Source organism: Phaethon aethereus, assembly GCF_964289735.1.
Source record: "Phaethon aethereus genome assembly, chromosome: Z".
In the NCBI taxonomy this organism is placed as follows: domain Eukaryota; kingdom Metazoa; phylum Chordata; class Aves; order Phaethontiformes; family Phaethontidae; genus Phaethon; species Phaethon aethereus.
The window spans coordinates 43,335,129-43,362,040 of NC_138577.1; the positions used below are offsets into that span (position 1 = coordinate 43,335,129).

At 38.8% G+C, this 26,912-nt stretch overlaps 1 protein-coding gene across 3 annotated transcripts in view; it reads right to left on the reverse strand.

Annotated features, from left to right (window-relative positions):
* PRUNE2 (prune homolog 2 with BCH domain) overlaps nucleotides 1-26,912 on the reverse strand; it is a gene marked incomplete at its 3' end in the record, with an annotated part of 138,904 nt that overhangs the window by 104,997 nt on the left and 6,995 nt on the right. For all 3 annotated transcript variants that reach the window (XM_082013550.1, XM_082013549.1, XM_082013551.1), the window contains exons 2-3: nucleotides 1,608-1,712; nucleotides 943-1,145 (exon numbers count right to left, since the gene is read on the reverse strand). In XM_082013550.1, coding sequence (XP_081869676.1) covers nucleotides 943-1,145; nucleotides 1,608-1,712 — 308 coding nt within the window. The remainder of the gene's footprint in view (nucleotides 1-942; nucleotides 1,146-1,607; nucleotides 1,713-26,912) is intronic.

The following is a 26,912-nucleotide window of genomic DNA, read 5'->3' on the forward strand; positions in this document are numbered from 1 at the left end:
ATGTACTGAAAATATCACTCTTTATGTAGGGGAGACTTGTGATTTTCCTCACTGAATATTTACATGAAAACTTACCAAAAATCTTCTTTTTGCATTTAGACACTTCAGGTTTCTGCTTATAATAGCAATAAACAAAGCCAAACTATATTTACATATATATAAACTATATATATAAAACTCTAATCATAATTCTTTAGAAGGAAGAAACACAGGAAGAGACAGGAATAGACAAAATAATTTTTACTTTGCAATGAGGTACGGAGCTGACGACAGTTAAAGTATCAATAGCTATGACATTTACGCATATTTCTCATTTTAGACATTCCCTACTTTTATTCTAATCCACAAACCCTTCAGAGTAGGATGGGGCCACAGCACAACAGGACGTTGCTTATCTTAAATTAAGTTCTAAAGACAGTTGGAAGTAAACAGCATCCTCCACTCTGGGCAAGACAGGCAGACCATTATAAAGAGGCTCCTATGAAAGATTCAGTATGGGCTCGTAAATATTCTGTACTTTTTAAGGACTGCAATAATCTAGCAGCCATCTTAGCAGCACATACGCAAGTATGCTGGCCATCTCCAAATGAATGTGAGAGTCTTAACGGCTTTAGTGAAAGCTAACTAAGAAACAGGAGAAAAATCTGATCTCTTATTACTGGTCACAGGAAGCTTCCAGACTATTTAAACTAAATTAAAATATGTAATCTAAGCTGTGTGAAAATACAAGGTCCTTAAAAAAGGGAGTTCCATCAAAAACAACGGAAAGATGACTATTTAGTTTGTTACATTTATTGGACATAATGGGAGACAAAATATATTTTAACTTCCTTTTTTTTTTTAATCTGTGTTAACAATGCAGAAAAACTGTAAAATACACTTTTAAAAACAGCTCAAACCCAAACCCACATAAGCCATCTTGTTGTACATACAATTCAATACCTTGTCAGCATGTTGCTGTTTACAAGTGTTAAAGACAATTTCCCTTCAGCATTCAGCTGGTGCAAATTGATTTCATCTCGGAAGATATGGAATGACTCCGGGATATTCAGCTCCTCCAATATAAATCTTGTCTCTGTGAAGTAGCTGAAGTCTTTTCTTGGTATGTTCAGCACGGGTAAGCAAAGAACATCAGGAGGACTGACCTGTAACACAGGTATAAATTTGTCAGAGTTGTATAAAATAAGACCTGTTTTTAATTAGGAAAATGTGTTAACAGAGTAAGCAATTAGAAGCCGCCTGAATTTTCTGGGTTTTTTTTTCCCCTTTTACTTAATTTTTTAAAAAAGTTCTTTTGCTTTTTTCCTTGTTCTTCTGTCTCTCTTTGCCTCCTACAGAATCACTGGGAAACTAGGAAGGAGAAAGAATGATGTACAGGGGTGATTTTTTGCTGCTATTGAATAAGCCATCTAATACCCACTCATAAATTTTTGTATGGAAAAAAAAAGTAGATTGTTTCAGTTTAAAAACCTCACCTCTGATTATACCAGCATCATTGTCCAGCATAATGTTTTTACAGTATGTTTTAAGTGACTTAACAATAAGATGATGTCTGTAACAACCTGGAACAAAGGAGTTAAGATGACTTGGTTCATTTTTTCCATTACCTTGTCTAAAAAGTAGGCATAGGCCAGAGTAGAAATGAGCGAATCCAAATCACAGGATTTATTCCCAAGAACAACATGGACTTTCTCCAGGCGTTTGCTCCTGTTCTGTAACATATTAGAGGACAATCACAATGAGTAACAATGATAAGAAAAAACAAAGGCCAATCACCAAGACACCTCAAAAGACAAGTTACATATCAGACATTGTCCTCAGTTGTAGCGCTTTCTGCCATCGGCCGAAGGACTGCACTTACTGTGGGATCAGACTTGTTTCATTGGCTTCCCAAGCTCCCAAGAAAGGCAAGAAATGTGGTTTTCATAAGAGATGTTAGATCTAGAACCCAAACAAGATCTTACCTGACAGAAGTCCCCTTAGCAGAAAAGTAACAGATAAGCAGCTTAATGTATATGTTGAAAAAGCTTTTGAAAACACCCCACAAATCTAGTAAGAAAAGCCATCCCGAAGAGTGTGGAAATACACGCAAGTTGTAATTTTAATTTTCCTTTTTTAATTTGCTTGGCTGAAATCAGTAACTAGACAAAGTAAGCGGCTTTCACCCTGACCCTTCAGGAGCTGAACACACCTGATGCAGCACTGGGGACTTTTGAGTTGTTCTCACTTGCAAAGCAAACTGAGTCTCTTCCGCGTTTAATAAAATTAGGAGCCTTCCGAACACAAGGAAAAGACAAGACAGACCAACTCTGTGAAAGCAAAACATTGCAGGGAAGCGTCTACCTTTTTCATAATTGCACACACAAAATGTAAGGTGATGTTTTTCTCTTGTGTACATCATTAATGTCAAGCTAGCTGCACAGAAACTTTCCAGTTTATTTTCTTTTAATGAGGTACGCTTCTTGATTTGAGAAACATACCTGACTGACACTAAGGTAGATGTTTCAAAACCAAATATATGCAATTAAACATTTTTCTTGTTGTTGTCATATACAGGCTGATGTACTTTTTGTTAGTTCAAATTAGGATTCTGGTTATCAAATAAAACTTTCGATAGAAGTATATAATTAGTATATTATCCTCAATAATTATAAATGTGCAATTTTTTTAAACTAACCTTTTTTCTCTGTGTCTAATCTTACCTCTATCTGTATATAAGTAACAAACTTCTTTTCTTTCCTTTATATGGAACACAGTCATCAAAATACCTTTGGGTAATAAAACCAGGACACCTATTCTCTATTCGCTATGTATTGGGAAAGACAGCTTTCTGAAGAGTACAGTGTCTGGAACAGATATGTTCATTTCATCTGTAGGCCTTCACCAACAATAAACTGTCTCCATTTTCCTCTTTTCAATATATTTTTGTCAGATTGTTCTTCTGCAGCATATATTCCTGATTAGGGTGTCAGATCAAAGACGGAAAATAAAGTTCACGAGCTCATCCTTTTTTTAGTATTATTCAGAGTATACAAGTCTTTTTCTTTAGGTTCATTGTAACTGCATAGCAAATGACTCAACCCTGAAAAAGGCAGAAACTGAATGAACTGACAAACTGATTATTAATTCTACAACTCTAGGTATCCAGTGCAAACAACAATATAAAAAATTTCAAGCTATCTAATGCTGTTGTATATCTACATATTCTGTACCTACAAAACAATTTGCTTCCTGTTGTTCGTATTCCACAAAACACTATCCCATATACGATTAGCAAGGATCCTCAACAGTCATCTGAGTTGCGGTGATAAAAGTCAGTCCTGTTCATGTCATCGGGTACATGAGTGTTTTCTTTTGAAAAATTGAGAAATTTTTTGTGTTGTCTTTAAGTATTCATTCCCTCAAGCACTAAAATCTGCATACTTGCTTTTACAACTCACATCTCTAGCTGTAGCCTTGTTACACAGGTATACTGCAGTTCTAAAATCTGTAGAAAATCATGTGGGAGGAGAACTACCAAAGATTAAAAAACTTCTGTCTTAACAGATCTCTGAAAGGAAAAGAAGAATACACATTGCTAAAAAAAAAAAAAAACCCAGCATCTTTCACTCATTTGTATGTGCCATCACACCCCCATCTCTTTATTACCTCTTCAGGAATGGAGACAGAACAATTCCACAAAAATTGAACAATTCCAAGGCTGAAAGTTTCTGAATCCTACACTTGACTTCTGAAGAAACGAGAAAAGCATGGCTATAAAGAGCAGAATACGAAGAGAACATAGCAGAGCAAGAAAGCTCTGGAGGCCACCTCTTCACAATCCAAACAGGTCAACTAGCCATCTGAGGACTAATTCTTTAACTCCAGCACACCAGAATTTCATCAACACATATGAACCAGAACAGACTGTGGAAGGAGAGGCCATCTCCTTGGACTGTTGTCAAAAGCTTAACAAGAACTCTGAGATGGAGCTTATTAAGCTGAGTTTTTGGTATGACAGTAAGCAGACTAACAGTGAGAGGGTGTATTTCTCAGTCAGGCTGTTAATATACTATCCTGCCAAACAACTTGCTGGTTTCTTCCACAGTATTTCTGCCAAAGACAAACATGCAGTCACAGTAACCAACTACCTATTGCCAACTCTTTCCCAAGAGAAAAGGTATGAAAAACAAATTTCTGAAGGCGTTCAGGGGTTTCTGATGCACGCTACCTTTCTCTGGTTACTCCAAAGAGGATATATTTTTGTTTCATCCACTGTAATTGGTTATTTTAATGACTCTACTTCTCCCTGAGTAAGAATCTGTTCATTTGCACACAACTACCCCATTTCACTCCTCAATGTCTCATTTGTGACTTTTAGCAAAGTGGTTTTGAGATGGTGTTTTTCTAATAAAGTATGACAGCTATTCTGCTAATGTTAAAATACAAAGTCAACCTGTAAATTGTCTTAAAAAGTAATTCAAGTTCTGTTTCACAGATTTCAAGGCCAAAATTGGCCAGAACAAACAGCAAAGAAAGTCTGTGCTTCACATTCTGATGTAAGACACACTGACGAGAGAGAAAATGATAGTCCACATTTTGTTTCACCAGTCTGAAGAATTTTCTGCATTAAAAAAAGTGTGAAGCCATGATTTTTGAAGAGGCACCTTCAATACCAAATCATACATTATCAAACTAATTATTAACAATAAAATAAATTATATTAATAAAGTTGTAGAATATGTTCAGACAGTTAATTTTTCCTGTAGTTCTAGAAACTCATAAAGGGAGCAAAACATAACAAAAACAACTTAAAATGACACTCTTAATTATCACTAGAAAGCACAATAAGATGTCTGCTATTATTTTCCTAAATTAAATCCTCCATTTTCTGAACAAATATTCTTATCCACATGCATCACCTGTTCTCCCAAAGACAAGTTGGATTCAATGATTGAGGTACTTAATGCCTTCTTTGCCTCAGTCTTTAATAGCCAGACCAGGTATCCTCAGGGTATTCAGCCCCCTGAGCTGGAAGATGGGGATGGAGAGCAGAATAAACCCCCCATAATCCAGGAGGAAGCAGTTAAGGACCTGTTAAGCCACCTGGACACGCACAAGTCTATGGGGCCTGATGGGATCCACCCAAGAGTACTGAGGGAGCTCGCAGAGGGGCTTGCCAAGCCACTCTCCATCATTTATCAGCAGTCCTGGTTAACAGGGGAGGTCCCAGACAACTGGAGGCTTGCCAATGTGACGCCCGTCTACAAGAAAGGCCGGAAGGAGGACCCCGGGAACTACAGGCCTCTCAGCCTGACCTCGGTACCAGGGAACATTATGGAGAGGTTCATCTTGAGGGTGCTCACAGGGCATGCACAGGGCAACAAAGGGGTCAAGCCCAGCCAGCATGGGTTCATGAAAGGCCAGGTGACCCACGTAGTGGATGAGGGAAAGGCTGTGGATGTTGTGTACCTGGACTTTAGTAAAGACTTTGGCACTGTCTCCCACAGCATTCTCCTGGAGAAACTGGTGGCTTGTGGCTTAGACAGGTTTACTCTTCACTGGGTAAAGAACTGGCTGGATGGCTGAGCCCAGAGAGTTGTGGTGAAGAGAGTTAAATCCAAGTGGCAGCCGGTCACAAGTGGCGTTCCCCGGGGCTCAGTTCTGGGGCCGGTCTTGTTCAATATCTTTACTGATGCTCTGGATGAGGGGATCGAGTGGTCCCTCAGTAAGTTTGCAGATGACACCAACTTGGGTGGGAGTGTTGATCTGCTGGAGGGCAGGAAGGCTCTGCAGAGGGATCTGGACAGGATGGATCAGTGGGCTGAGGTCAACTGTATGAGGTTTAATATGGCCAAGTGCTGGGTCCTGCACTTCGGCCACAACAACTCCGTGCAACGCTACAGGCTTGGGGAGGAGTGGATGAAGAGCTGCCCGGCAGACAAGAACCTGGGGGTGCTGGCTGACAGCCGGCTGAATATGAGCCGGCAGTGTGCCCAGGTGGCCAAGAAGGCCAACAGCGTCCTGGCCTGTGTCAGAAATAGTGTGGCCAGCAGGAGTAGGGAAGTGATTGTGCCCCTGTACTCGGCACTGGTGAGGCCGCACCTTGAATCCTGTGTTCAGTTCTGGGCCCCTCACTACATGAAAGGCATTGAGTTGCTGCAGCGTGTCCAACGGAACTGTTGAGGAGTCTGGAGCACAAGTCTTATAACGAGCGGCTGAGGAAACTGGGGTTGTTCAGTCTGGAGAAGAGGAGACAGAGGGGAGACTTTACCGCTCTCTACAAATACCTGAAAGGGGGTTGTGGTGAGGTGGGTGTTGGTCTCTTCTCCCAAGCAACCAGCGATAGGACAAGAGGAAACGACCTCAAGTTGCACCAGAGGAGGTTTAGATTAGATATTAGGAAACATTTCTTTACAGAAAGAGTGGTCAAGTATTGGAACAGGCTGCCCAGGGAGGTGGTGGAGTCACCATCACTGGAAGTGTTCAAAAAACATGTGAACGTGGCGCTCCAGGACATGGTTTAGGGGGCGTGGTGTGTTAGGTTGGACTTGATGATATTAAAGGTCTTTTCCAACCTTAATGATTCTGTGATCCTTATGAGTGCCTTCCAGCTCGAGATATTCTATGATTCTATGATACATTTCTAGAAAACAGCATAAATTTGATATACATAGAAACAGATTAGGCTTGCATACAATCTGCACCAGCCATAGTTAGAAGTCCCATCCTAGTATTTGCATTCACGTAGTATGTGCTGTCCCATTAAGAGGCAAAGTTAACAGGAACTTTAGAACCAGTGGGCTAAGCAACAATTCCCCTAAGCACACGGCTGGAACTCCAAACCATAGATCAGGAGCTATGGTCTGAGAGCCACCACATGCAAAACTGAGCAGCCAAGGATATCTACAGAGGGGCAGATAAACAGGTGCATGCTATCCCTGATAGAGCTCAGTACATTAATACTGAATTATTTACCTTCCCATTCCTCAGTGATAACCACTAAAATCAGTGACACATAAAGATCACACTTGCATAACCTATTCACATGGACATTTTCTATTCCAGTCATCTTTATTATTTGAACTGGGTATTTATCTGATGACAGAATCACAGACAATGTATTTAACAGAACGCTCAAGACAACTAGGTAGCACGTCCCCCATTCTATTGTAACACAGGAAATCTTCTTGTTCCAACACCACAGGTACTTTATCAAAAGCTTAGCGATAACCACAGTGTTACAACAAGTGCGAGCACATTAAATACTGTTTTATCCTGTGCTGGACGGACAATTTGAGATCTCTGCATCGGGTAAAAGATCAACTCTGCCAAACTGCCATGGTAAAAAGTTGAATGCTACTGCAAACACTCGTCTCAACACAAATGGGTGCCATCTACCAATTCTACCATAGGACTATGAAAGCAACATTTTTAACCCTCAATTTAATTTGCAGCATCTTAGAAGTTCTACAAGTCAATACTTTCAGCATGACATCACTTCCTCAGATAATCATTACTGGCAAAAAGACACCATGGTCCATGAATAAAAATGATGAGATACTCCTTCAGGAACAACCGGGTCTTGTAGTCTATAACCACAATGTTGCTTACCAAAACTTTTAAAGCAATCAAAAGCTAGCAAGAGGAGGGTACTGATAGATCCGAAGTTATGTTAAGAGGAATAGTTGAATACATTGTTACAAAACTATTTTCATATTGATTAAAATTATATTTTAAGATTAATGAAACCCTCAAAACAACCATTGTTTTCTTCTTCCAGGGCTTAAATCCAAAGTCATCCATAATAACATAAACAGAACACAGCACAACACAAGCATTCCCTGCAACATGCTGCCTTTTTTGTGTATTTGGAACAAAACTAAGCTATCCCTCTCAATTCTCACATCAGATAATGGTTTTCAAAGAGCATATAAAAGAAATAGCATTCTCTAGCTCAGGTGGTATCTTCAGTTCTGACAAACTTATATGGAAGGTTTCCTCTGTTAAGTTGGTACCACCTCTTCTGAGGCTGAGGGAACTGTCTCCTCATCTTCTACAGCTGCTCATGGTTCAGAAACCAACAGGAAAGCAGCATGAGCTACTGTCTGTTGTTGTGACTTTATTTCTTACCTATTTTTTCTGGAAGATCAAGGCACAAGGTAGACCTTCCACTGACATTACTCACATGCTGTTTTAAAGATCAGTGAAATCTTTTTTTCACCTTTCCTGATCTCTGCTTTTCTCTTCACTAAGCATAATTTTATTTTCCTTTCATTTCCCTCTTGCAAGTCCAAGATACATGATTTCACCAGCGTTTCCTCCCACCACGTGTAGCTGCTTGAATGGCTTTTTAGTATCCTACTACTACCTACTAATAATAGTCTTCCAAAAAGTACACTCGCCATAAAAGCAACCCTGAAGTACGCCCTCCCAGGGCTGCTATCCTACAGGCGAGGTCCAGTACCTGGTGTGCAATAGGCCAACCTTACACATAGGATATTTATTTATTTCATGTTTGCGCAAAGACGGGTGCTAGGAGGTAATTCCACAAAGCTAGCACCCCACACAAAGGAATTACAACGCATTTATGTTGTTACATGATTAGCAAAAACAGTGGAAAACCCTCCCAGGCTTATGTTCATTGGTTAGCGATCACCGTATCACTTGCTACTGGTTACATGTATTTAAATTATCATGCATGGTCCTAGAAAGAGGGGGGGGCATAATTTGCATAGTCCCTCAGTTGAGCTGGTGGTCGCGATCTCCTCCTGCCACCTTTACTTTACCCCAGTTACTGAGGATTTTGCTGACTTCATGCCAGTGACATTCTTCTATCCTTGTTACCTTCCTTGCAGCAAGATGTTTCCTTCATCAGCCCTTGAAGTCACACTTTGCAGTTCCTCCTCTGGAGGTTGGTGATTAGTAAGGCACGCAAGTTTATACAAAGTAATCAGGCCTAAATTAAACAGTGTCACTACAACTTGGGCACTAACCCAAATACATAGTTTTACTTAGTCTACAGGGCCATCCAAGCTTATTGTTTATCTTAAAGGTCTGCGACTGCTTCCCCTTCCACCATCTCAGATACAACTAGTTTGCATAGTCTACTGCCTGCTTAATCAGCCAGCTAGGAGAAAAGCGGGCACATGGATGTAAGGCTTCCTCTTCCAGGTCCTTCCGAGCAAAGACCCCAGCAAAGAAGCCTGCAATCGGGAAGATGAAGCTTTAGATCCATAACCTCTGTAAGACTTAACTGCAATAGGACTAAAATGTGCTTAACTCTGCAGCTACCACAGCTAAACCTGAGAGGAATCATGAACCCTCAGTATCTCTAAGAATTAAAAAATTTAAGAGGTTGATGATGTAACTGGAACTCATCAATTAAAATTCATCAGAGACCACTGGTCTCTCTTAGTGCTGATGGGTTTTTGTTTAGCTAGATTAAAGGTAAGTTGTAGAACACATCAACAGCAGATGCCTGTGATCAAGTGAATTAAAGAAATTCTGTGTCATTCTCAGATGGCATCAGTCAGGATAACTTAATTCAGATCAGACCTGCACAGTTCACATTCACTTATCATGCTCAAAAAAGAGATTTATAAATATTAAGATACTTCCACAATCTAGTAGGACATCTCTTCTGATACTCCGATGCTTAACAGTGAAGAAGCTCCCTATCTGCCTAGTTTTGCTGTCTTTAATCACATAAAAGTATTAGTATGGCAACTTTATCTTTATGCAAGTCCAGTCAAAATTACATTTTATCAGTCCTTACCTGCATCAAACAGCTGATTCATTCAAACATACTGCCAGTATATTGGCAATCAGATTTGCAAAAACTTTGGCTAGGACATATCACTACAGTGATTCATCAAATTACGATACCCAGTCTCTTCTTTTTTTCTTCTGTTAACACAGAATCTGAAATGATCTTCCAAGATGAGAAATACCAAAGACCTTTTCTAATATAAACAGGAACCCCTACAAAACGCTGCCTCAAGGCAAAAGTTTTTGTTCTTTTCCCTCTTCTTCACACACACACCCCTAACCACAGAGACACATACGCAGCTGCAGCCTTGCTTTCTGAGCAATTTTTTTTTTTCCCCCAAACCTCACTGGATCGTCTGTCCTCCAAGTGCAACAAAATCACTGCATTTTGCTGCACGGGATGGGACAGCACTTGTCAAGGATAGCAATTCTTTGAAGCAAGGAGCTAAATGGCTCAACAGATGCGTATTAATAAAGAAGAAGCTGCGGAGTCACAAAATAATACAGTGTCACACACAACACTGAAAGTTTTTCCAACCTTGTGGGTGAAGCACTAACAAGGCAGCACAGCTGCACAGACATACTTAGCTTTCCTGGAGATGCAGAGGGAAAAAGCCTAACTACCTGGACCAAGGACAAGATAGTAATAAAAACTGCAACTGAGATTTTAAGTCATTTACTTGCATGAGAGAGGATTTTTGTACCTCATCAGTAGCTTTGGAGTTGTACCTCCAACCCAGAGGTAAAATTTACTGAGTAGTCCAAATTTTGGAGTACATCCTGTATTTGCCTTATATTTTCAGGCAGTATTATGCTTCTGTCAACCTGAGGGCTTTTAAGTTGATTGTCATTCACCATTGTCAAAGAAATGGCTTTAAGCCAAGACAAAGTTAATTTAATATTTTATGCAAAGTTCCAGTTAGCTTAATATTTCCTACGTCTTTTCACAAGAAAGCTTTATACTGGCTTTGGAAAAAAAAGATTGTCTCTTATCCTGGTAAGTCTTCATTTTCTTTTCGAGGACAGAAGAAAAACTATTACATTTCTCTGGCCCTGCATTTATCATGCACAGTATATAATATATATTGTATTTTACTGTAATAGCTGTAAAATACATGGTTACATATCGATTTCTTCCCTACAGAACATAATTTAATAGAGAAAATTTCAGCTGTGCCATATTTTAATCATTACCTGTTGGATCTATATTGTACAATGTTGCTTTACTTATGGATCTAAAAAAAAGCTGCTACAGCAAACATCAATCCCACTAGCAGAGTAAAATATAATAAAACAAAAGGACAATTTCCTAAATCCACACCATTTGCTTTTGTACGGGAGACACAGCCTTACAAAAAAGATAAGCAAAAGTGGAAGAGTCATAAAAATTCAATGCCACTCTCAGAAATGGTTGGATAGGCATAAAATATCATCTGATATTTTGGACAAAAGAATATGGCTAACAAAGACTAGGAAAAGATCCTCATTCCTTAGGGTTCATACACATAGAACTTACCGGAGGCCTAACTGACATATTTTCCGTATTTTAATCGGCCTTACCTGCACTCCCATCTCTGATGGTGACTGCACTTCCTACAAGATGTTGAACACAGCCTTGTTGAAGAAGCATTATCGGTCTTCCAAAGTTAATACTTTAAAAGCCATATTTAAGAGTCAAGAGCTTGCTAAAGAGAGTCTAACTTAAAAATGCCATTTCCCAGAATGACACTGTTCCATAGAAGTGTACTGATCCTTCAAAATTAGTAATGGAAATGAGGCAGGTTAACTGTCTGGCATGCCAGCCAGGCAAGGAAGTTCTGTCCCTAGGTTGTTCCTGGAATCTCCACAAGACAGGAGCTCTCTTTTCCAGCCGTTTCTAATCGAGAATTGGCAAAGTCAGCTATTGCTGCTGAGAATTGAGTTCAGTATTTCTACATTGCCAACGGGCTCTGATTTGGCAGTCTGCAGACAGACGAACTTCAATCATTCAGGAAAGAACTCCTACCAACTGCAAACATCTACTCTCTCTTCACTTCTAATCAATTTTACAAAATATAACTGCATGCAGATCTGCTCTGCCTGTTCTTGAAATACCTTCTTTCTAACTTATCACACACATTCATTCACATTGCAAAAAATAAACATGAACAATGATTTCTACATGCAATTTTCATTTGAAAAAGAATAGTTGGAGTAATCAAATAATGCAGAAATGCCACTTAAATATCAAAAGAAGCACCACAGAATTAAAAACATCAATCAAAATCTTGTTGGTTCCTTTCAAAATTAGATTTATTCCATTAATTGGTTTGGCATTGATTTGCCACCATGTTTTATAAGCTTTACAAGTTCACACTCTCTTGCTTCTCCAAATCTTTACCTTTAGGGCCAACTTGTGAGATACTACTCCTACTGGATCATGGGATGTAAGTATACCAAATAGTATCTGGTCTTCAAAATCGGTCACACATGGGGTACACTTATATGCCCATATTCACAGACATTTTGGAATCAGACGTTGGCACCACATGTTTTGATTCCAATTTTGCTGTTGTATCAAGGTAAAACTCCCATTAAGACAGACAGATATTAAATAGGCTTTGTCTTAGGGAATTAAAGAAATCTAATTTTTTATGATACAAGATTAACAAAGTGAGGAGGGGAAAAACTTATTTAAATGACCTTAGGCTCAGTAAAGATATCACATTGCTCTTACTGCCAAGGCAAAACAGGATATACTCTCGTATGGCTGAAAAAGGAAAATGTTCCCAGCAGAATCATTATTTAAGCTTGAATCAGCAATACTTCAACAGCCTGTCAATAGGTTTCTTTATCACAGAAGTTACTAAAGCAAAAATCAAAGTTCCTCACTTCCTTTTATGCTGCATTAACTCATTTGTTGTTCAAATTAATGTGTTCTATGTAGGATTAGTGCTCTCACCTAATGACTGAGTCTCAGCAATACAGCATACTGCAAGTTACCTCTGTACAACAACAAGCCATATTCCTTATTCCAAGTTACCTTCAGCATCCAAAATCAGCCACAGCACATCTTTGAATTTTCAGCTCCAGTTACACGGCTCCTCTCTCCTCTCCTTCCCCACTTGCCACTTAACATGCAAAGGTGAGATTGGGATGCCTCAGGGCTTGATAGTATTCATATCCTTTAGGAATTGCTTGGCTTACTACGGGATGAAGGTGTCCCTTGAGATACTAAAAACAAATGAGTTGAAAGTAGGGACCATGCTTCAGTTCTGTGATGTGTCAGGAGGTGACTGGTACCAATAATCCCCTACATTATACACTGCAGAAGTTGAACGAATTACAGAGAGCAAAGAGGAAGTGTATTGGAGGAAAGAGGTGGGGTTTTTTTGTTAAGGCAAGGGAATTCAACTCAAATAATGCAGTCACAGATTTAACATCTGACCTCAGAGTGTTTAAGAAGCTGAGCAGCTTCTCTAAAATGGTGGAAGCAACTTTGCACCTGAGAATAAATCTGCCAAGAGTTAGGAGGCACTTGAACACTGTGCTATACAGGAGCCTTTGGAGTTGACCTTCACGTTTCTCAAGTCAGCGTAGCCCTTAGGTGATACGCACCAAGTTGAACAGGAGACCATACGCTGAAGTGAGTCTACAGCCCAGTAGAAATATCATTAGTGATCATATAATGAAACGTGAGTTTTCTGTCTTTATATGGACAACATATAAGCAGGTTGTACTCTAGTCTTTCCTTTTTTTTTTTTATTGTATCATCTTGCAATCTCAGTGTTTCTTCTAATTTTTTTATCAATATGTGCTCTAGATATTTGTGACCGTATGCACTCAAATACAAACATCATGAATAGGTACATTTTCACTTTGTTTCAAATCTTCTGTGTAAACTGCTGTCTCATCTTCGTCATTAACTATATTTTAAGTGATTCAAGACAAACAGGTAGTCCATGCTAACAATAAAATCATAGACACCACCTTCCCATCAGTGACTTATCCTAAAATACCATTCCCCAAAAGAATTTTCCCAAAAGCCCTTCCTTACTATTGGAAGCTTCTTTTTCCGTGAGGGAATTCTATTACTGCAACATGTTTAAGTCCAAGTGTCTTTGTGAGAGATAGATGTTGGATTGATTTGCTGTGCACAGATTAAAAATTATCTTGCAACACTGTGCTTCTTAGTGGATGACAGTGCACTAAGAAACGAACACTCAGAATGAAACTTGGTTTTACAAAAACAATCTATTTTTTTTTATTTGGGATGTTATGAGAATAAAACATATGCTTCGTCATGAGAAGGCACTGCCTTTTTACTCGCACAGCACTTGGTCATGCCTATACTGTTTAGATCCCTGAATTGCCCTCACCATAATACTAATATCAGAGCCATATATGCACTGCATATGAATACGAGAAAATGCATAATCACAGTTTTGTTTCATAGGCTTTTCAGCATACATCTAGTCACCAATAAACTTAGAACTTGTGCTGCTTTAATGTCTAATGCTCTTTTTTACATGGACGACATTAAAACACTAGAAATTTGGAAGTAATTTATTTAGTAAGTTAGGATGGATTCAGACTAGGGACAGAAGGGATATGGTACCTCTTGAATCCATACACAAGAGATGTAATCCATACATCAGAAATCCCCATGTATGGAGTGATCCTCTTCCTCTGATCATTTGAGCTGTGTCTGAGTTTCCAGTCTACTCGTGAAATCCAAAGAGTTCATTAATACAATGACCCACTGAGCACTTCCTGGAGTAGTATGAAACCACCTTGGTTGATTTGCCTCATCAGGAAATCCAATTCAGCTCTTCTCCACCATGACACAGCCTCCCCTCCAGCACAATCAAAAATGCATAACCCAGCACCTATGTCAATATTGTTGAACTCAGACCTTCTCACGCGCTGAGACAACTGGGGTCTTCTCAGACAATCACGTTCTCTTTTGGACTGGCTGTCTTCTACCAGAGCAGAATCGGTGTAAAAATGTTGTGCTGATGTCTCCAAAGCCAGACCCATGAGATTCAAGGGCTGATCCTGCATTCCACTTCATCAGCTAATGCCAGTGCATTTCTTCAGAAGTCAATAATCTGTCATGTATCAAGTGTTTTGCCTTTTCTGCGTTCCATGTTCCTACGCACATTCCTTTTGTTGTGATGGCAAGCAGCCTCCACAGACCTTTCTGAACTGCACTTAGGTGACAAAGTATGTTTCAGAATAAACATTTCCCAAAACCTTTTCTGAATCAGACATCCCCATCTATCCAAGAAGCAGTAAGAAGGCATTCAAACATATTTCCTTGATACCATTTGGCTTTGTTTTAAGCACACTGTTGACTGCATTAAATAACCTCATAATCACATTTAAAGGCTTAGTGATCTAGTGCCACCAGTGTACTAAAATATATGATAACAAATGCAGTCAGCATTTTCCATACCATATGCTTGTAAATTTTATTCTGCAGGGAACCAATTAAAACTATGGAAAATTTGGAACACAGACATATGGAACAAAACAAAGCAACTTATCTTGTCACCATGGTGCTTGCTCAGTACATCGATTAGGGAATGGTGATATTATAGGACAAACAAATGCCACTTTAATTAAAGTGTGCTGAAAGGCAATATACAGTAGCAGTCTAAAACATTCATTTTTGCTGTGCTGATGTTAGTTTTCCTTCTAATGAGACAGAACAGGTAAAATACACTCTGGTGAAGAAAAATCAAAAAATATTCCTATCTGAAGAAATGCAACACTAGTCCTAATTTACTGAAAAATTTCCTCCTTTAACATTCAATGAGAAAAGGGTAGAAAACTAAAAGGGAGTGTTCGGGTTTCAGGGAAAACTTTTAAAATACTGCTAAGGATGTAAGATTTTTCAGGAAGAAATAAGTTTGAAAAAAAGGTATTTCTTAAGTGTCTTTCTATGAAAACATTCTGCATCAGGGAAAACACTGAAGCTAACCCTTTTATTTTTCCAGTGCAATTGACAATGGAAAAATAGTAAAAGGATTGGAAGAAATACCAATCACTTTGAAAAAGATCCTCCAGAGGAAGCAAAATTTGTCAGGAGGTGGAATCATGATTACCTGCTAAACCTGGGGCAAGCTGGGAAATATCTATAGGAGGGAATACACTCAAATCTGCATTCCCCATTCCTTCTTGCACTTCAGAGTTCAGCACTGCAGTAGTTGAAGTGCCACAGAGCACCACAGTGCCCGTTACAAAGACTCCCAAAAAAAGAAAGAACCTAGCGGTTACATATTTTGCTTAAGACTCCTGCCTTATTACTCCTGCAGAGTGCCAGTGACACCTTGAACATACAGATGATGATACTGCAAAATGTATTTAAAGTAAAATAAAAAGTATTTATGGTGATGATGATTATTGCCTCTCTGAACCACGGCTCCATTTCACATTATTTTGTCTCGCTGTAGAACATACATGTACCTGAGCCATGTTTCAAATGTAACGCACTAGGACAACTGGTACAGAAAAAAAGAGGAACAAATTATGTTACTTCTGCTGGTCATCACAGTAATGTTCCAGCCCAGTCAAGATCTGTCAAGAACTGCAATATAATAAACACATATTTCTCATAAAGACCTATAGCCAGATTGTCACTGTAGCTACCAAAAAAACCCCACCATGAAGAAAGGTGAGAGCTTCTGTAATGGTGAAGAGCCTATTGATTGCACAGACAGATTTTATCTGGCACAGTAGTTCAATTTCATCTCATAAAAGATATGTTATATAGCAAAGACCCATAGAAATAGAGAGTATACAGTACTAAAGATGATCTCCATGGTGAGCATATCAACTACTGCTTTGAAACTATGGAAAACTATAGACAAAATAATTTAAAGTGTAATTACGAAGTAAATTGAAGCACTGCCTATCTTACAAAGCTATAAAACAGTTTCTTTAAAGATATATTATGCCATTCATTTCTGTTAAAAAATCTGGTAAGCATTAACAGAATATGAGAACAAGGAATACGCCTAGAAGAGATTTGTTTAAGGTTTGGCTCAATTTCATCCATTTTGATTTAGGTTTTCACAATGTATTATTTCAAATTTTGTTAAGCAGGAAAAAACAGGAGATATAAATTGACAAACTCACATATGAAGAGTCACTAATGACTGATTAAGTAAGACATCCTCTTCAATGATAGTTTTGCTGAATCCTCTCAGCTAACACCAAAATGGGCAATTCATCATCCCTGGCAAATCTGCTGTCCCAGCTAATTCAAAAGACAACAAATATTTTGGAAAAAAAAATTGGTAACAACAAACAAAATAAATTACATTAATATTTCAACTTTACCTTTCAACTGACAGACCAAAAATATCTTCTAGATTTATATTATTTAACACACTATGATGTATTTTTAGTCTATGGAAAACACTGGTAACTGCATCCTCCCCCATATAGGGACTTGCTTCATTTTCTCAACAGTCAAGCTCTTGGTTTTCAACTGAAGAGCATACTGTTAGGAAAAGCAGCATCCATTGATTTCTGTGTCTGCGCTAGTTAAGAACAGAGGGTCCAAAGGTAAGGAGAGGCACGTAAGCTAGGAGAGAACAATCTGCTTCCTCTCAGGCTAATACCTTACTTCCCCCAAATCATGGAGCTCTAAATTTGCCCATGAAGGTAAAAAAAATCAGAAAGCACAATATCCCTCTTAGGTCACCTCTTGCACAGACAGAAGTCCTTCAACCGCCGGGAGTGGGAGGGAAAACCAACCAGACAATAGCCCCCCAAAAACAAAAACAAAAAAAAATTAACAACAACAACAAAACCAAACCAAAAAAAACAAACCACAAACCTAAGTACATAAAAGAGACCTATGCAAGCCAAAATACCTGATGCACAAGACTGATCACAGGAGCCAGACACACACTTTTCTCCTGCAAAAGTCTGAGAACACTCGTAGGACATTTAGAATTTGCTTCTAATTAAACCCCACCTCAGTGGCCAGCAACACAACACACTCTATCACATGGACGTTTAGTATGTGCCGATAAAACGATTGCTGTGTTTCCATCCACGAGAATGGTGCAATGCATAAAATTCCTCCATATTCGCAAGGTGTTCAAGGTGTTAAAAAAGGGGAGTCATCACCTCTGGAGATACTGACAAGCATCCACTTAAACACTTGTCAGAACAGGAACGGTGGTAACGTCAGAAACTGGTGATGATTTCCTGCCTTTGCAGTGTAAGGTCACTCTCTGTTCTCAATCTGACATTTCTTCAGCTTGTTATTTCTGCTTAGTTAATTGCATAAATCTCTGCAGATCAGAGGACCATTACACAGCGCTTTATTTAATAAAAGCATTTTGCCCTAAAAGAACAAGAGGAATAACTACATGTAGCTTTCTTTCCCTTACACGGGAAGCATGTGCTGGCCTTGTGTTGCTGTTGAGAGGATATCTGTTCAGCATTAATGGAATTAGGAAAGTCTGTTAAAAATAAACATGGCATAATTCTTTCCTTTCTTTTACCAGTTAAGTAGAACAATATTTTTTCTCAGGATCACTCAAAGAGGATAAGGTATAACAGCATATTTACAGGCAGTTGTATGTGAACATTGAACCTCTGACTCTAGATGGAGTTCATATGTTCATATACCAACATATACTTGCCACTCCTCAATAAAAAAGCACATCAGGTCTTAAAAGAACATACTGATTTTAAATAGATTTGAGATATTCCACTACATGATTACTCAAACAGATTAGTAAACTGTTTAAATTTGTACAATGACCACCCCACAGAGGCTTTGTGATTTGAGTCATCTATCACAGGCACAGCAATATATGAGAAGCAAAGTTTGAGAATGAGGCCTATTTATAAACATAGACTGTTATGGCCATCAGAGGAGATCCATATCCACTGGCTGAAGTCACATGAACATTACATTCCTGTGATTTTAAAATACATTGTAATGATTTCCATCCATCTGGGGAACCAGGATGCTAATAATTATGGTAGTTAATTACTAGTTCAGCATAAGCATTCTGAAAGGCAAAGAGGGGAAAAAAAAAAAAAGGCAAGACATTTCAGAAATTCTGTCCAAAGCAAACACAGCAGTATGGTATTGTTCCCAGATACAAAATATTATTGTTCCCAGATACAAAAATGCCTTTTTGAACGTTATGTAAGTGCAACTGATTCTCCAAATACCACAGATCTGACACTAATACCAATTACAGCTCAAACTGAACCTCAAATTAAAGTTGCATGAAGAGCATGAAGCTTAGCAGCTTTCTGGAACAGTATTAGTATGTTTCTCCTATTTCCTCAAAAATATCTTTGGTCTTGCCACAGAGTGCTGAGCTATGCTAGTGCTACTTACTCGATTTCTTATTATTGATCTCGGTAAAGATACTTTGCCCTTTCTTCGAACTTTACTGTACAAATTATAATTTAGCCAAGCTCCCATCTCCAAATTACCAAAAGTACTGACTTAACTTTTCACTCCTAAACGCCTTTCACTATTTTAAAATATTCCTACATTTTATGTTTTTGAGGATTTACACATTTCTGTGAAGAAAAGAATCTAAACTTAAATGTCTGTGATGGGATGAGGTTACAGTAACCTCTACGGAACACAGTTTTATTTTGCCGTCAAATCTTAAATTACAGATGCACAAGTGCCCACAGGTTATCAACTTTGGACACTGTACACATTTGGGGTTGGTGTGTGCATGAACATATTCATGTAGGCATGCTGGCTATGTTCAGTATCTGCATATCCTCCTATTTAATAACCTGGAACATAAGAGAACTATTTCTATATTATAAGACTTTAAATATGAGGAATATCTGCATAGGAATTAACACTCCACACAGAAGCTGTGTACAAACAGAGGGGGGTCCTGTCTTCCACACACCCCCCAAAGATTCTATGGCCAGCCCACTGCATGTTTTCTCCAGTTCTCCTCACTACCAGCACTGCAGAACCAGAACTAACTCTACCCAACTCCATTCCCACCCTTCAACTGGTTTCCTGGTACAGCAGCTTATGCAGACCTAAGGACAGGGACAAAAAAGGATCGCACCTGACTTATTTGAGCACATTTACCTTACAGACCATCATTAGCCAAAAAGAACACATCACACTGATGTTCTGTGTCTTCCTTTTTCTCCCCACTGATAGCAAGTGCAATTCAAGGGTTTGGCACTAATCTCTGTAATTAAAGAGCAGATGATAAAGAGCTAAAATCAGATTTCTTGATTCTTTCTTCCAGGGGCACTTCAAAAAATGCACCTACAAGAGATTTTTTTTAAGAGATAGAGGCTAGACAGCTTTAGTATTAGCTGCTGGATGACAGACCACCCTGTCAAAAATGGAAATAAGATTGTGGCTCAGTATGGCCTTCTCCAGTACGAACAGAAAAACCTTTCTTCTCACAGACCATTCAGCAGCAGAAGCTACAGGCACCAAAGAGGAGAGGGAAAGAAAACCCATTTCTCTGTGACTGGAAACACCCCACTATTTCCAGCTGACATCCAGTTCCCTTGATTTATGCTGCTCTCTGCTCTCCCAGTACAACTATCAAATCTATATAGGTGGTTTTATAAGGGCTTGCCCTTACAAGACCTAATTACTAAATCTCAGTGGGTTTGCACTATTTTAAACTTTATGCATGTTGATTTACATTAATTAAATGCCCTCAGAAACATTTGCAATTACGTAAAGCTGGGCCCCTGAAATTAATATCTCTCTAACAATAGTAACTAAAAATTGCAGGCAGAGAATGTAAGCATAGGGAAAGGGGGAGTTTACAAGACTCAAGTCAAGTTTTCAAGTTTATTTAGATTCTTGACAGAACCAGGAACCAAATACAACACTTATGCATTCAATAAATAATATCTTTCACATTATCATTCTACTTCCCACTTTTTTCTCTTTTTTTTTTTTTTTTTGGTGGTTTTCACTCCCTGGCCTTGACACTGTCTCGGCAATCATTTCAAAAAAAGTTCCATGATTTCCAGCAAGCTATCCCTAACCTAAAATTGTCAGACCACAATCTTATTCAAAATAGTACTCGGTGTTAATGCACAGGGATAGAATGGGGCTTGCAAATATCCAAATATCCTGCAAAGATGCAGAAAGTGCAAGAAAATTCCCTTGTCCTGCCTGTAATCTATTCTTACACACTTTTGCTTACTTTCTCTTATTACAGCAGTGGTTTCTAACTCCCAGTACAGACAACATGCTCTTCTGTTTGTCAGCTATCAACCTAACTCGTATCAAATTATCACAAAAATGGGTACTTTCTAAACATTCAGAAATGTGTTAAGGGGTACTCAAAACACATACAGTGGTGTGATACTTTTAAAAAAAAAAAAAAAAGGCATATTTGAATTAGAAAGCACAGCACCCCTTAGCTTCCCTGGATTGCCATAGTTTAAAAGTATCACCTTTTAAGCTTTCAAATTGGACAAAACATGTCAGATTACTACTCCAGCTGTAACTTCTGCTATTGTACCACAGCGTTGCTGCCTCAGCTCAAAACGATGCTATGAAATAGTGCTGGGTTTTTCCTGCTTTGCACCATAAGCCCCACACTTATTAAGCAGAATTCCTTTCTCTTGATTACCGTAAGATTCATTTGTATAACCACTTCTGATTTATAGAAGCAAAGAGTAGATTCTGCTCTCACAGACTGATGGTAATTCAATATCAGTAATTATTATCTGGTTGGGAGAGAAGCAGCTAGATTTTAATCACTGCTTAACATGGCAACTAACTAGGTTGCTTTTTCCACATCATCATCAAACAGCACCAATCTAAGCTCTGAAAAATTGTAATGTGCAGAGAATTAAAACGAGTATCTAACTAGCTTAAAAGGTAAATTGATTAAGCACTCAGTTAACAATGGAGAATACATGTAATCAAGCGGGGCTAGGAAGTTTTAGAGTGTCGTTTCACATCTTGTTTAGCATCCTTGCTTATTTTCCAGTGAAGCAAAATGCAAAGAAAACCTCAGAGGCAGACAGGATGAACTGTCTGGTTTTCTGGCAATGGACAGCATGTTGTAAGGTGGAACAAAAAACAGCAGTTCATAAACAATCCTATGACAAATGGCTTAATTTATCCTAAAATTTGTAAGATACTCAAAAGAACTGGACCTCACTGGTTGGCACAGAAGGAAATTACAAACTGCAATATTACAAGCACTTGTGGAGAACCACAAAGTATTTATACTACAGTGTGCTGAACCTGTTGACATTTAATGAGAGACTATACTGGTTTCACATACATCGGTACGCATGCCCCCACTCCTAAAAGCCAGATGGCAAATATCATGGCTCTTGACTCTTAAATATCCTACTGGCAGGAAAGGAGAGAAAGCAGAGAGAAAACAGCTGAAAAAGGAAAAAGAAAATAAATTAAATATATAAATAAAGATGTCGTTCATCTCCTCTCTTTGGAAGCTACAAAGCCGGGGAGAAAAGGAATAAGGAGGTAAATTCACCTGCTTAGTGCTGTCTCCATTAAAAGCGAGCATTTTTACATTTAGTGTTACATTTTAGCACACTGAAACCAGCCTCTTCTGTTTTTCTCAGTATAAACATAAACTCATGCTACCAAACTGGCATTACTCTGTATTTTCACCACTGTGACACAGAGCAGAACTTGAATCCCCAACCTAAAAGACAAGTTGCAGGGCATTTGACAGCAAGAATAAAATCTCAAATAAGTTCTACAAGATGGCGGGAAGGGGGAGAATCAACAGAAAGCCTGAAAGTTTTCTCAGGTAATGGTTTCTGCCACTATAGACAATTTGGTGAAGAGACACATTCAAATTATCTTATACGGTGACAGGATACGGAAATGGCATATCAATTGTTTCTAAAACAAGTAAGCCATATACTTAACTTGCTCTATTTCTAAGAAACAAAGTCTCAACACTGTCAGTCAAGCAGACTTTATGGTCTTCATACTTACCTAAACTTAACTAAAAATATTTCTTTAGATCAGACCATTTTATCTATCAACTGTAATTTGGGTTTTATTTAGAATCTGTAAATAAATTACGTCTTCAGACCGTAAGACTGTAACTGGCCCAATTCTCACACAGTGAGGGGGGCTGAGGTGGGGGTTTAAGTTGATGGCTGTTTTGGTTTGGTTGGTTGTGGTTTTTAAATGAAGCCTGAACACTTTCATACTGAGACAGGCTCCCACCAACAACTATTGCACAAACTTTGCAAAACAGATGAACCAACAGACTTCAGACCCAGCCTTAGAAATACCCCTTCTACTGTGCCAAAGCTGCCAGTTGAAAACTGTGCAATGATTTTGAGAGGTGAACAAATAGCTACTAGGATTGGATCACTTAACTCATTTTCACATGTGATCTAAAACAGGATATGAGTCCATGTCTCTGGAGATGAAAGACTAGAACTCCAGTCTGCACCACTTTCTCATCCCTGTAACAAGAGCTTTAATGCACACTTACGCCACCCTTCCAAAGAATAAATGAAGTCACTGCCTTTGTTTATTCTTCCTAAGACTGACAACACTGAACTTCTAGTGTGCATCAAATTCCCAAGGGAGGGAACAAATTCCACACAGTAGCATGGAACTGGTTTTAAATGAGTTTATGTAGCTAACCTCTTAGAACATGCAGAAAGCAGAGATGTACAAAGCCGTCCCATACCTCTTCCTCTCATACACAAACCTAATTTTATGTAAAAAATAGCCAAGATGCATCATTTTACAGCTGGTTGCAGCAACTGAACAATTTATCTATCATTAGCCTCTACAGTTCCATCATACCACAAAGAGATAAATGCACACGTTTCCTTGAGGGGAGGCGGAGAGGAAGGATATAATCTCTTTACCACAGACTATGCCTTAGTGATAACAATTCAGCCCCTAAACCCTTCACAGACGGAATGAGTAATTCATTTTGAAGAAAAAAAATAAATCTGTAATTCAGGTAAACTTGAATTACAGTATTTTTGTTAGTCAAAAAATTACCACACCTGCTATCTCAACTAAGTCAAGAGAAAGGAGAGCTAAGTCCATCTTTGAAAAAAGGGGAAATTTTGGCTGTTTTCTGCACTAAAGTTACTTCAATTGAATGGGTAATTTACGTTTTTATGCTTGCTGAATTAAAAGACCAAAAACTCAAAGCAACACAGAAACAAATCCAAAACCAGAGAAAGGCCAGAAGTGAAACCAGTGTTTTTAAAACCGTATCTGGTCTTTTAACTTGATAAGGCTATCCACTTCAAACACGTATAAAAAAACATGCAGGAACCTGGCAGGCTAACCTTTCCAAGATTTCATATAGACCCAAACCTCTTAAACGCAAAATACACAGGTACAACACGTAAAGCCACTTGCTCTTCTGAGTAATGTGAATGCTCAAGATACAGTCTCGAACAGACTGCATACATGCATCATCAAAAAACATTAGTGTACCTCTCCAGCAAGTTAACCTACCACTGCACTCCCATCTGACTCAGCTGTAATCCAGCCAGGCCTGCAAATGACTTTGACTGAGTGTTAAAACCTTTGTTAAGTAAAGGAAAGGCTGCTGAATCAGTCAACTGATCACTTGCCAACTGTCTATGTTTAAGAGACACTGTCCGTGCAAGTGCTTAAAAGTTAACCATTTATCACTGATTCACAAAGAGTCAAATAGATTCCAAACGGTGCAATTCTGCTTCTTATTAAAAAAAAAAAAAGGCAAACTCAAAAGAAAAGTTCCTTTCTTTCCTCCTATCCCACTGACTGCAGAACAGTATACGAGGTTCACCAAGCAGACTATGCCTTTCTCTGCCAGCACACCAGCTAGACTCTGTGTCTCCACTTACTTCCATGAGTTATAAAAGCATGGTAGCATCTGAAGAAACAGTTCAGAGTTTTCTTCTTCCCTAGCAACTCATCTTTGCCCAGGATTTTTTAATCACTAGTGTACAAGAGCAAGAAAGTATTTATTAAGGATAGTATTTCTTATGCTCTGTATAACAGTAAGATTAACCACTGGGGAAAAGGTCACTCCATCATGATGGTCTGTCACTTAATCAAAGGCTGGTTCAGCATTTAACTTGGTTAGTGTCAGGCACTGTATACCGAGGCACTTCCACACAGAAAACTAAACCAGAATCAAAACTGGTTTAATAAATTACATAAACACAATTATTGCTATCAAAGTACAGCAAAATCAAAATTTCCTAAAGCGTACAAAACAGGTAAATCATGTAGGTATACTGCAAAATCTCACTGCGCTCTAGACAAAAGCTGATGTAAGGAGGCTTGAGACTAACAAATTGAGGCTAGAGAGGAATGTACAAAAGCAAGTTATGACTGTGCAAGATGGAACTGGGCCAGTGCATTAGGTCTGTTAGGTCTATCACCCATTATTCAGTTACTGTCAAATGACACAGTAAACAAGGAAAGAGAACTATCTGACATCATGCAGACGTCATTGTTCTCTGAAATGTTCCTAACCTTTTCACCGTCTGTCCTCTGTCCTTACTGTTCTGCAATCTATTTGTATATCATTAGAACAAGTGATATCATTACAGTTGTTAAGAACCTGTCTAACTGAGGCTGGCACCAGGCTCTTTTCTCTGCAGGAAAAGAATGTAACAGGAACACCATCAAGTCATTTAAACTCTGAGACTGACCTCCCTTAGGACTCCAGCCTAGCAAACAGGACCTAGGTGCTGCTCCAGTCCTGCCCTTTCACACTGAAAACCCACACCTTCTCCCCACCTCGCTGGCATAACCTTACCATACAGTCCAACTCAGCACAGCTAAAGCTGAGCTTTTACTGCCTCTCCTTTTATTGAACCTCTCTCTCACAGGAATGTTTGACAAAACTATCCCACGCATCACGCCAGCCCGTAATCTTGGCACCATGTCCAGTTTAGACACACACATCCTGCCTATTGCAAAGTTCCAGAGGTTTCTTGTTTCATCAGCCTCTCCTACCTACCCTCAGAGCTAACACTCTGGCCATCGTTACCTGATGATTTAATGACTTAAACGTTATTTGGCTTCAGCAGAAGTAACTTGGTAGCTTCCAGAACCATGCTCTTGAAAACCTTCCCATGGTCCATGGCTCTGACCCTGCCATATTGGCTCTGTCCACACTTGCTCCAACACATCAAATAGAATCCCTAAACTGTATTTTGTAACCTTTTCACACTTTCCTCTGCTACATCTATAATCTCCTATTCAATAAAGAAACGTTAACTTTTACCTCCAGCAGGTCAATAGCAAAGGAGTGGAAAGAGTAATCAGATCTCATTTCCTCCTGTGTTGTCCCTACACTTAAAGACATGTTTCCAAACCTCCCCATCTTCCTTTTTCTAACTCATACTCAAAGCTACCCTTCTGCCAAAATGCTCACAATTAGGTTAGGATACATAAATGTTATCACACCTAACTATTACCACCCTACTACTACTTTGGATTCATCTGCTTCCTCCTATATGTTTTCCAACTTACTTTACAGACATTTTAAAGACAGGGATTGAACAGATTTTTTTTTAAGTATTTGCACAGCATCTAGCACAACAGGATCCTGGTCAATACCACAGTACCACACTTAAATACCAGTACAGGTAGATGATACCCTAGTAAATTGAGGTATACTGCACTGAAATGCCCTTGGAATTTATTTCCGTGTAGAACAATGAACAAGTACATCAGCCACACATGCAATGATTCAACACCCCGAAAGTTATCCAGGATAGAATTTGGCTCAATTTGATGTACTTCACCTCCTCCAATGGAAAATTCACCAAGATGTGCTTTATTCTTCCATTTCCACTCCCTTTTTTTTGTGAAAAAGGAGAAAATATCACTGCACCAGAGACTGACGAAAGGCGAGGTATGTAGGCTACCGTTTTAAAATGTTATTTCTGTCCGCCAAAACCAAGAAAATCTATGGGGCAAAAGCTTTTTTAATTCTCAGCTGCTTCTACATACTTGTAGTTTGCATGGCCTTAGTGGAACTCTAAAAGGTTATTAAATCACCCAATATATTTTCCTTACAACTGTAGGTTGTTTTTTGAAATAGTTTTACATATGTTCATCCAAGTCTTGTTTTATTTTGGTTTGCTTTTATGGAGGGGGTTCCCCTCCTTCCTCTGGGGGACTGCTCTCCTAGCTAAAAGACCTCATTTTC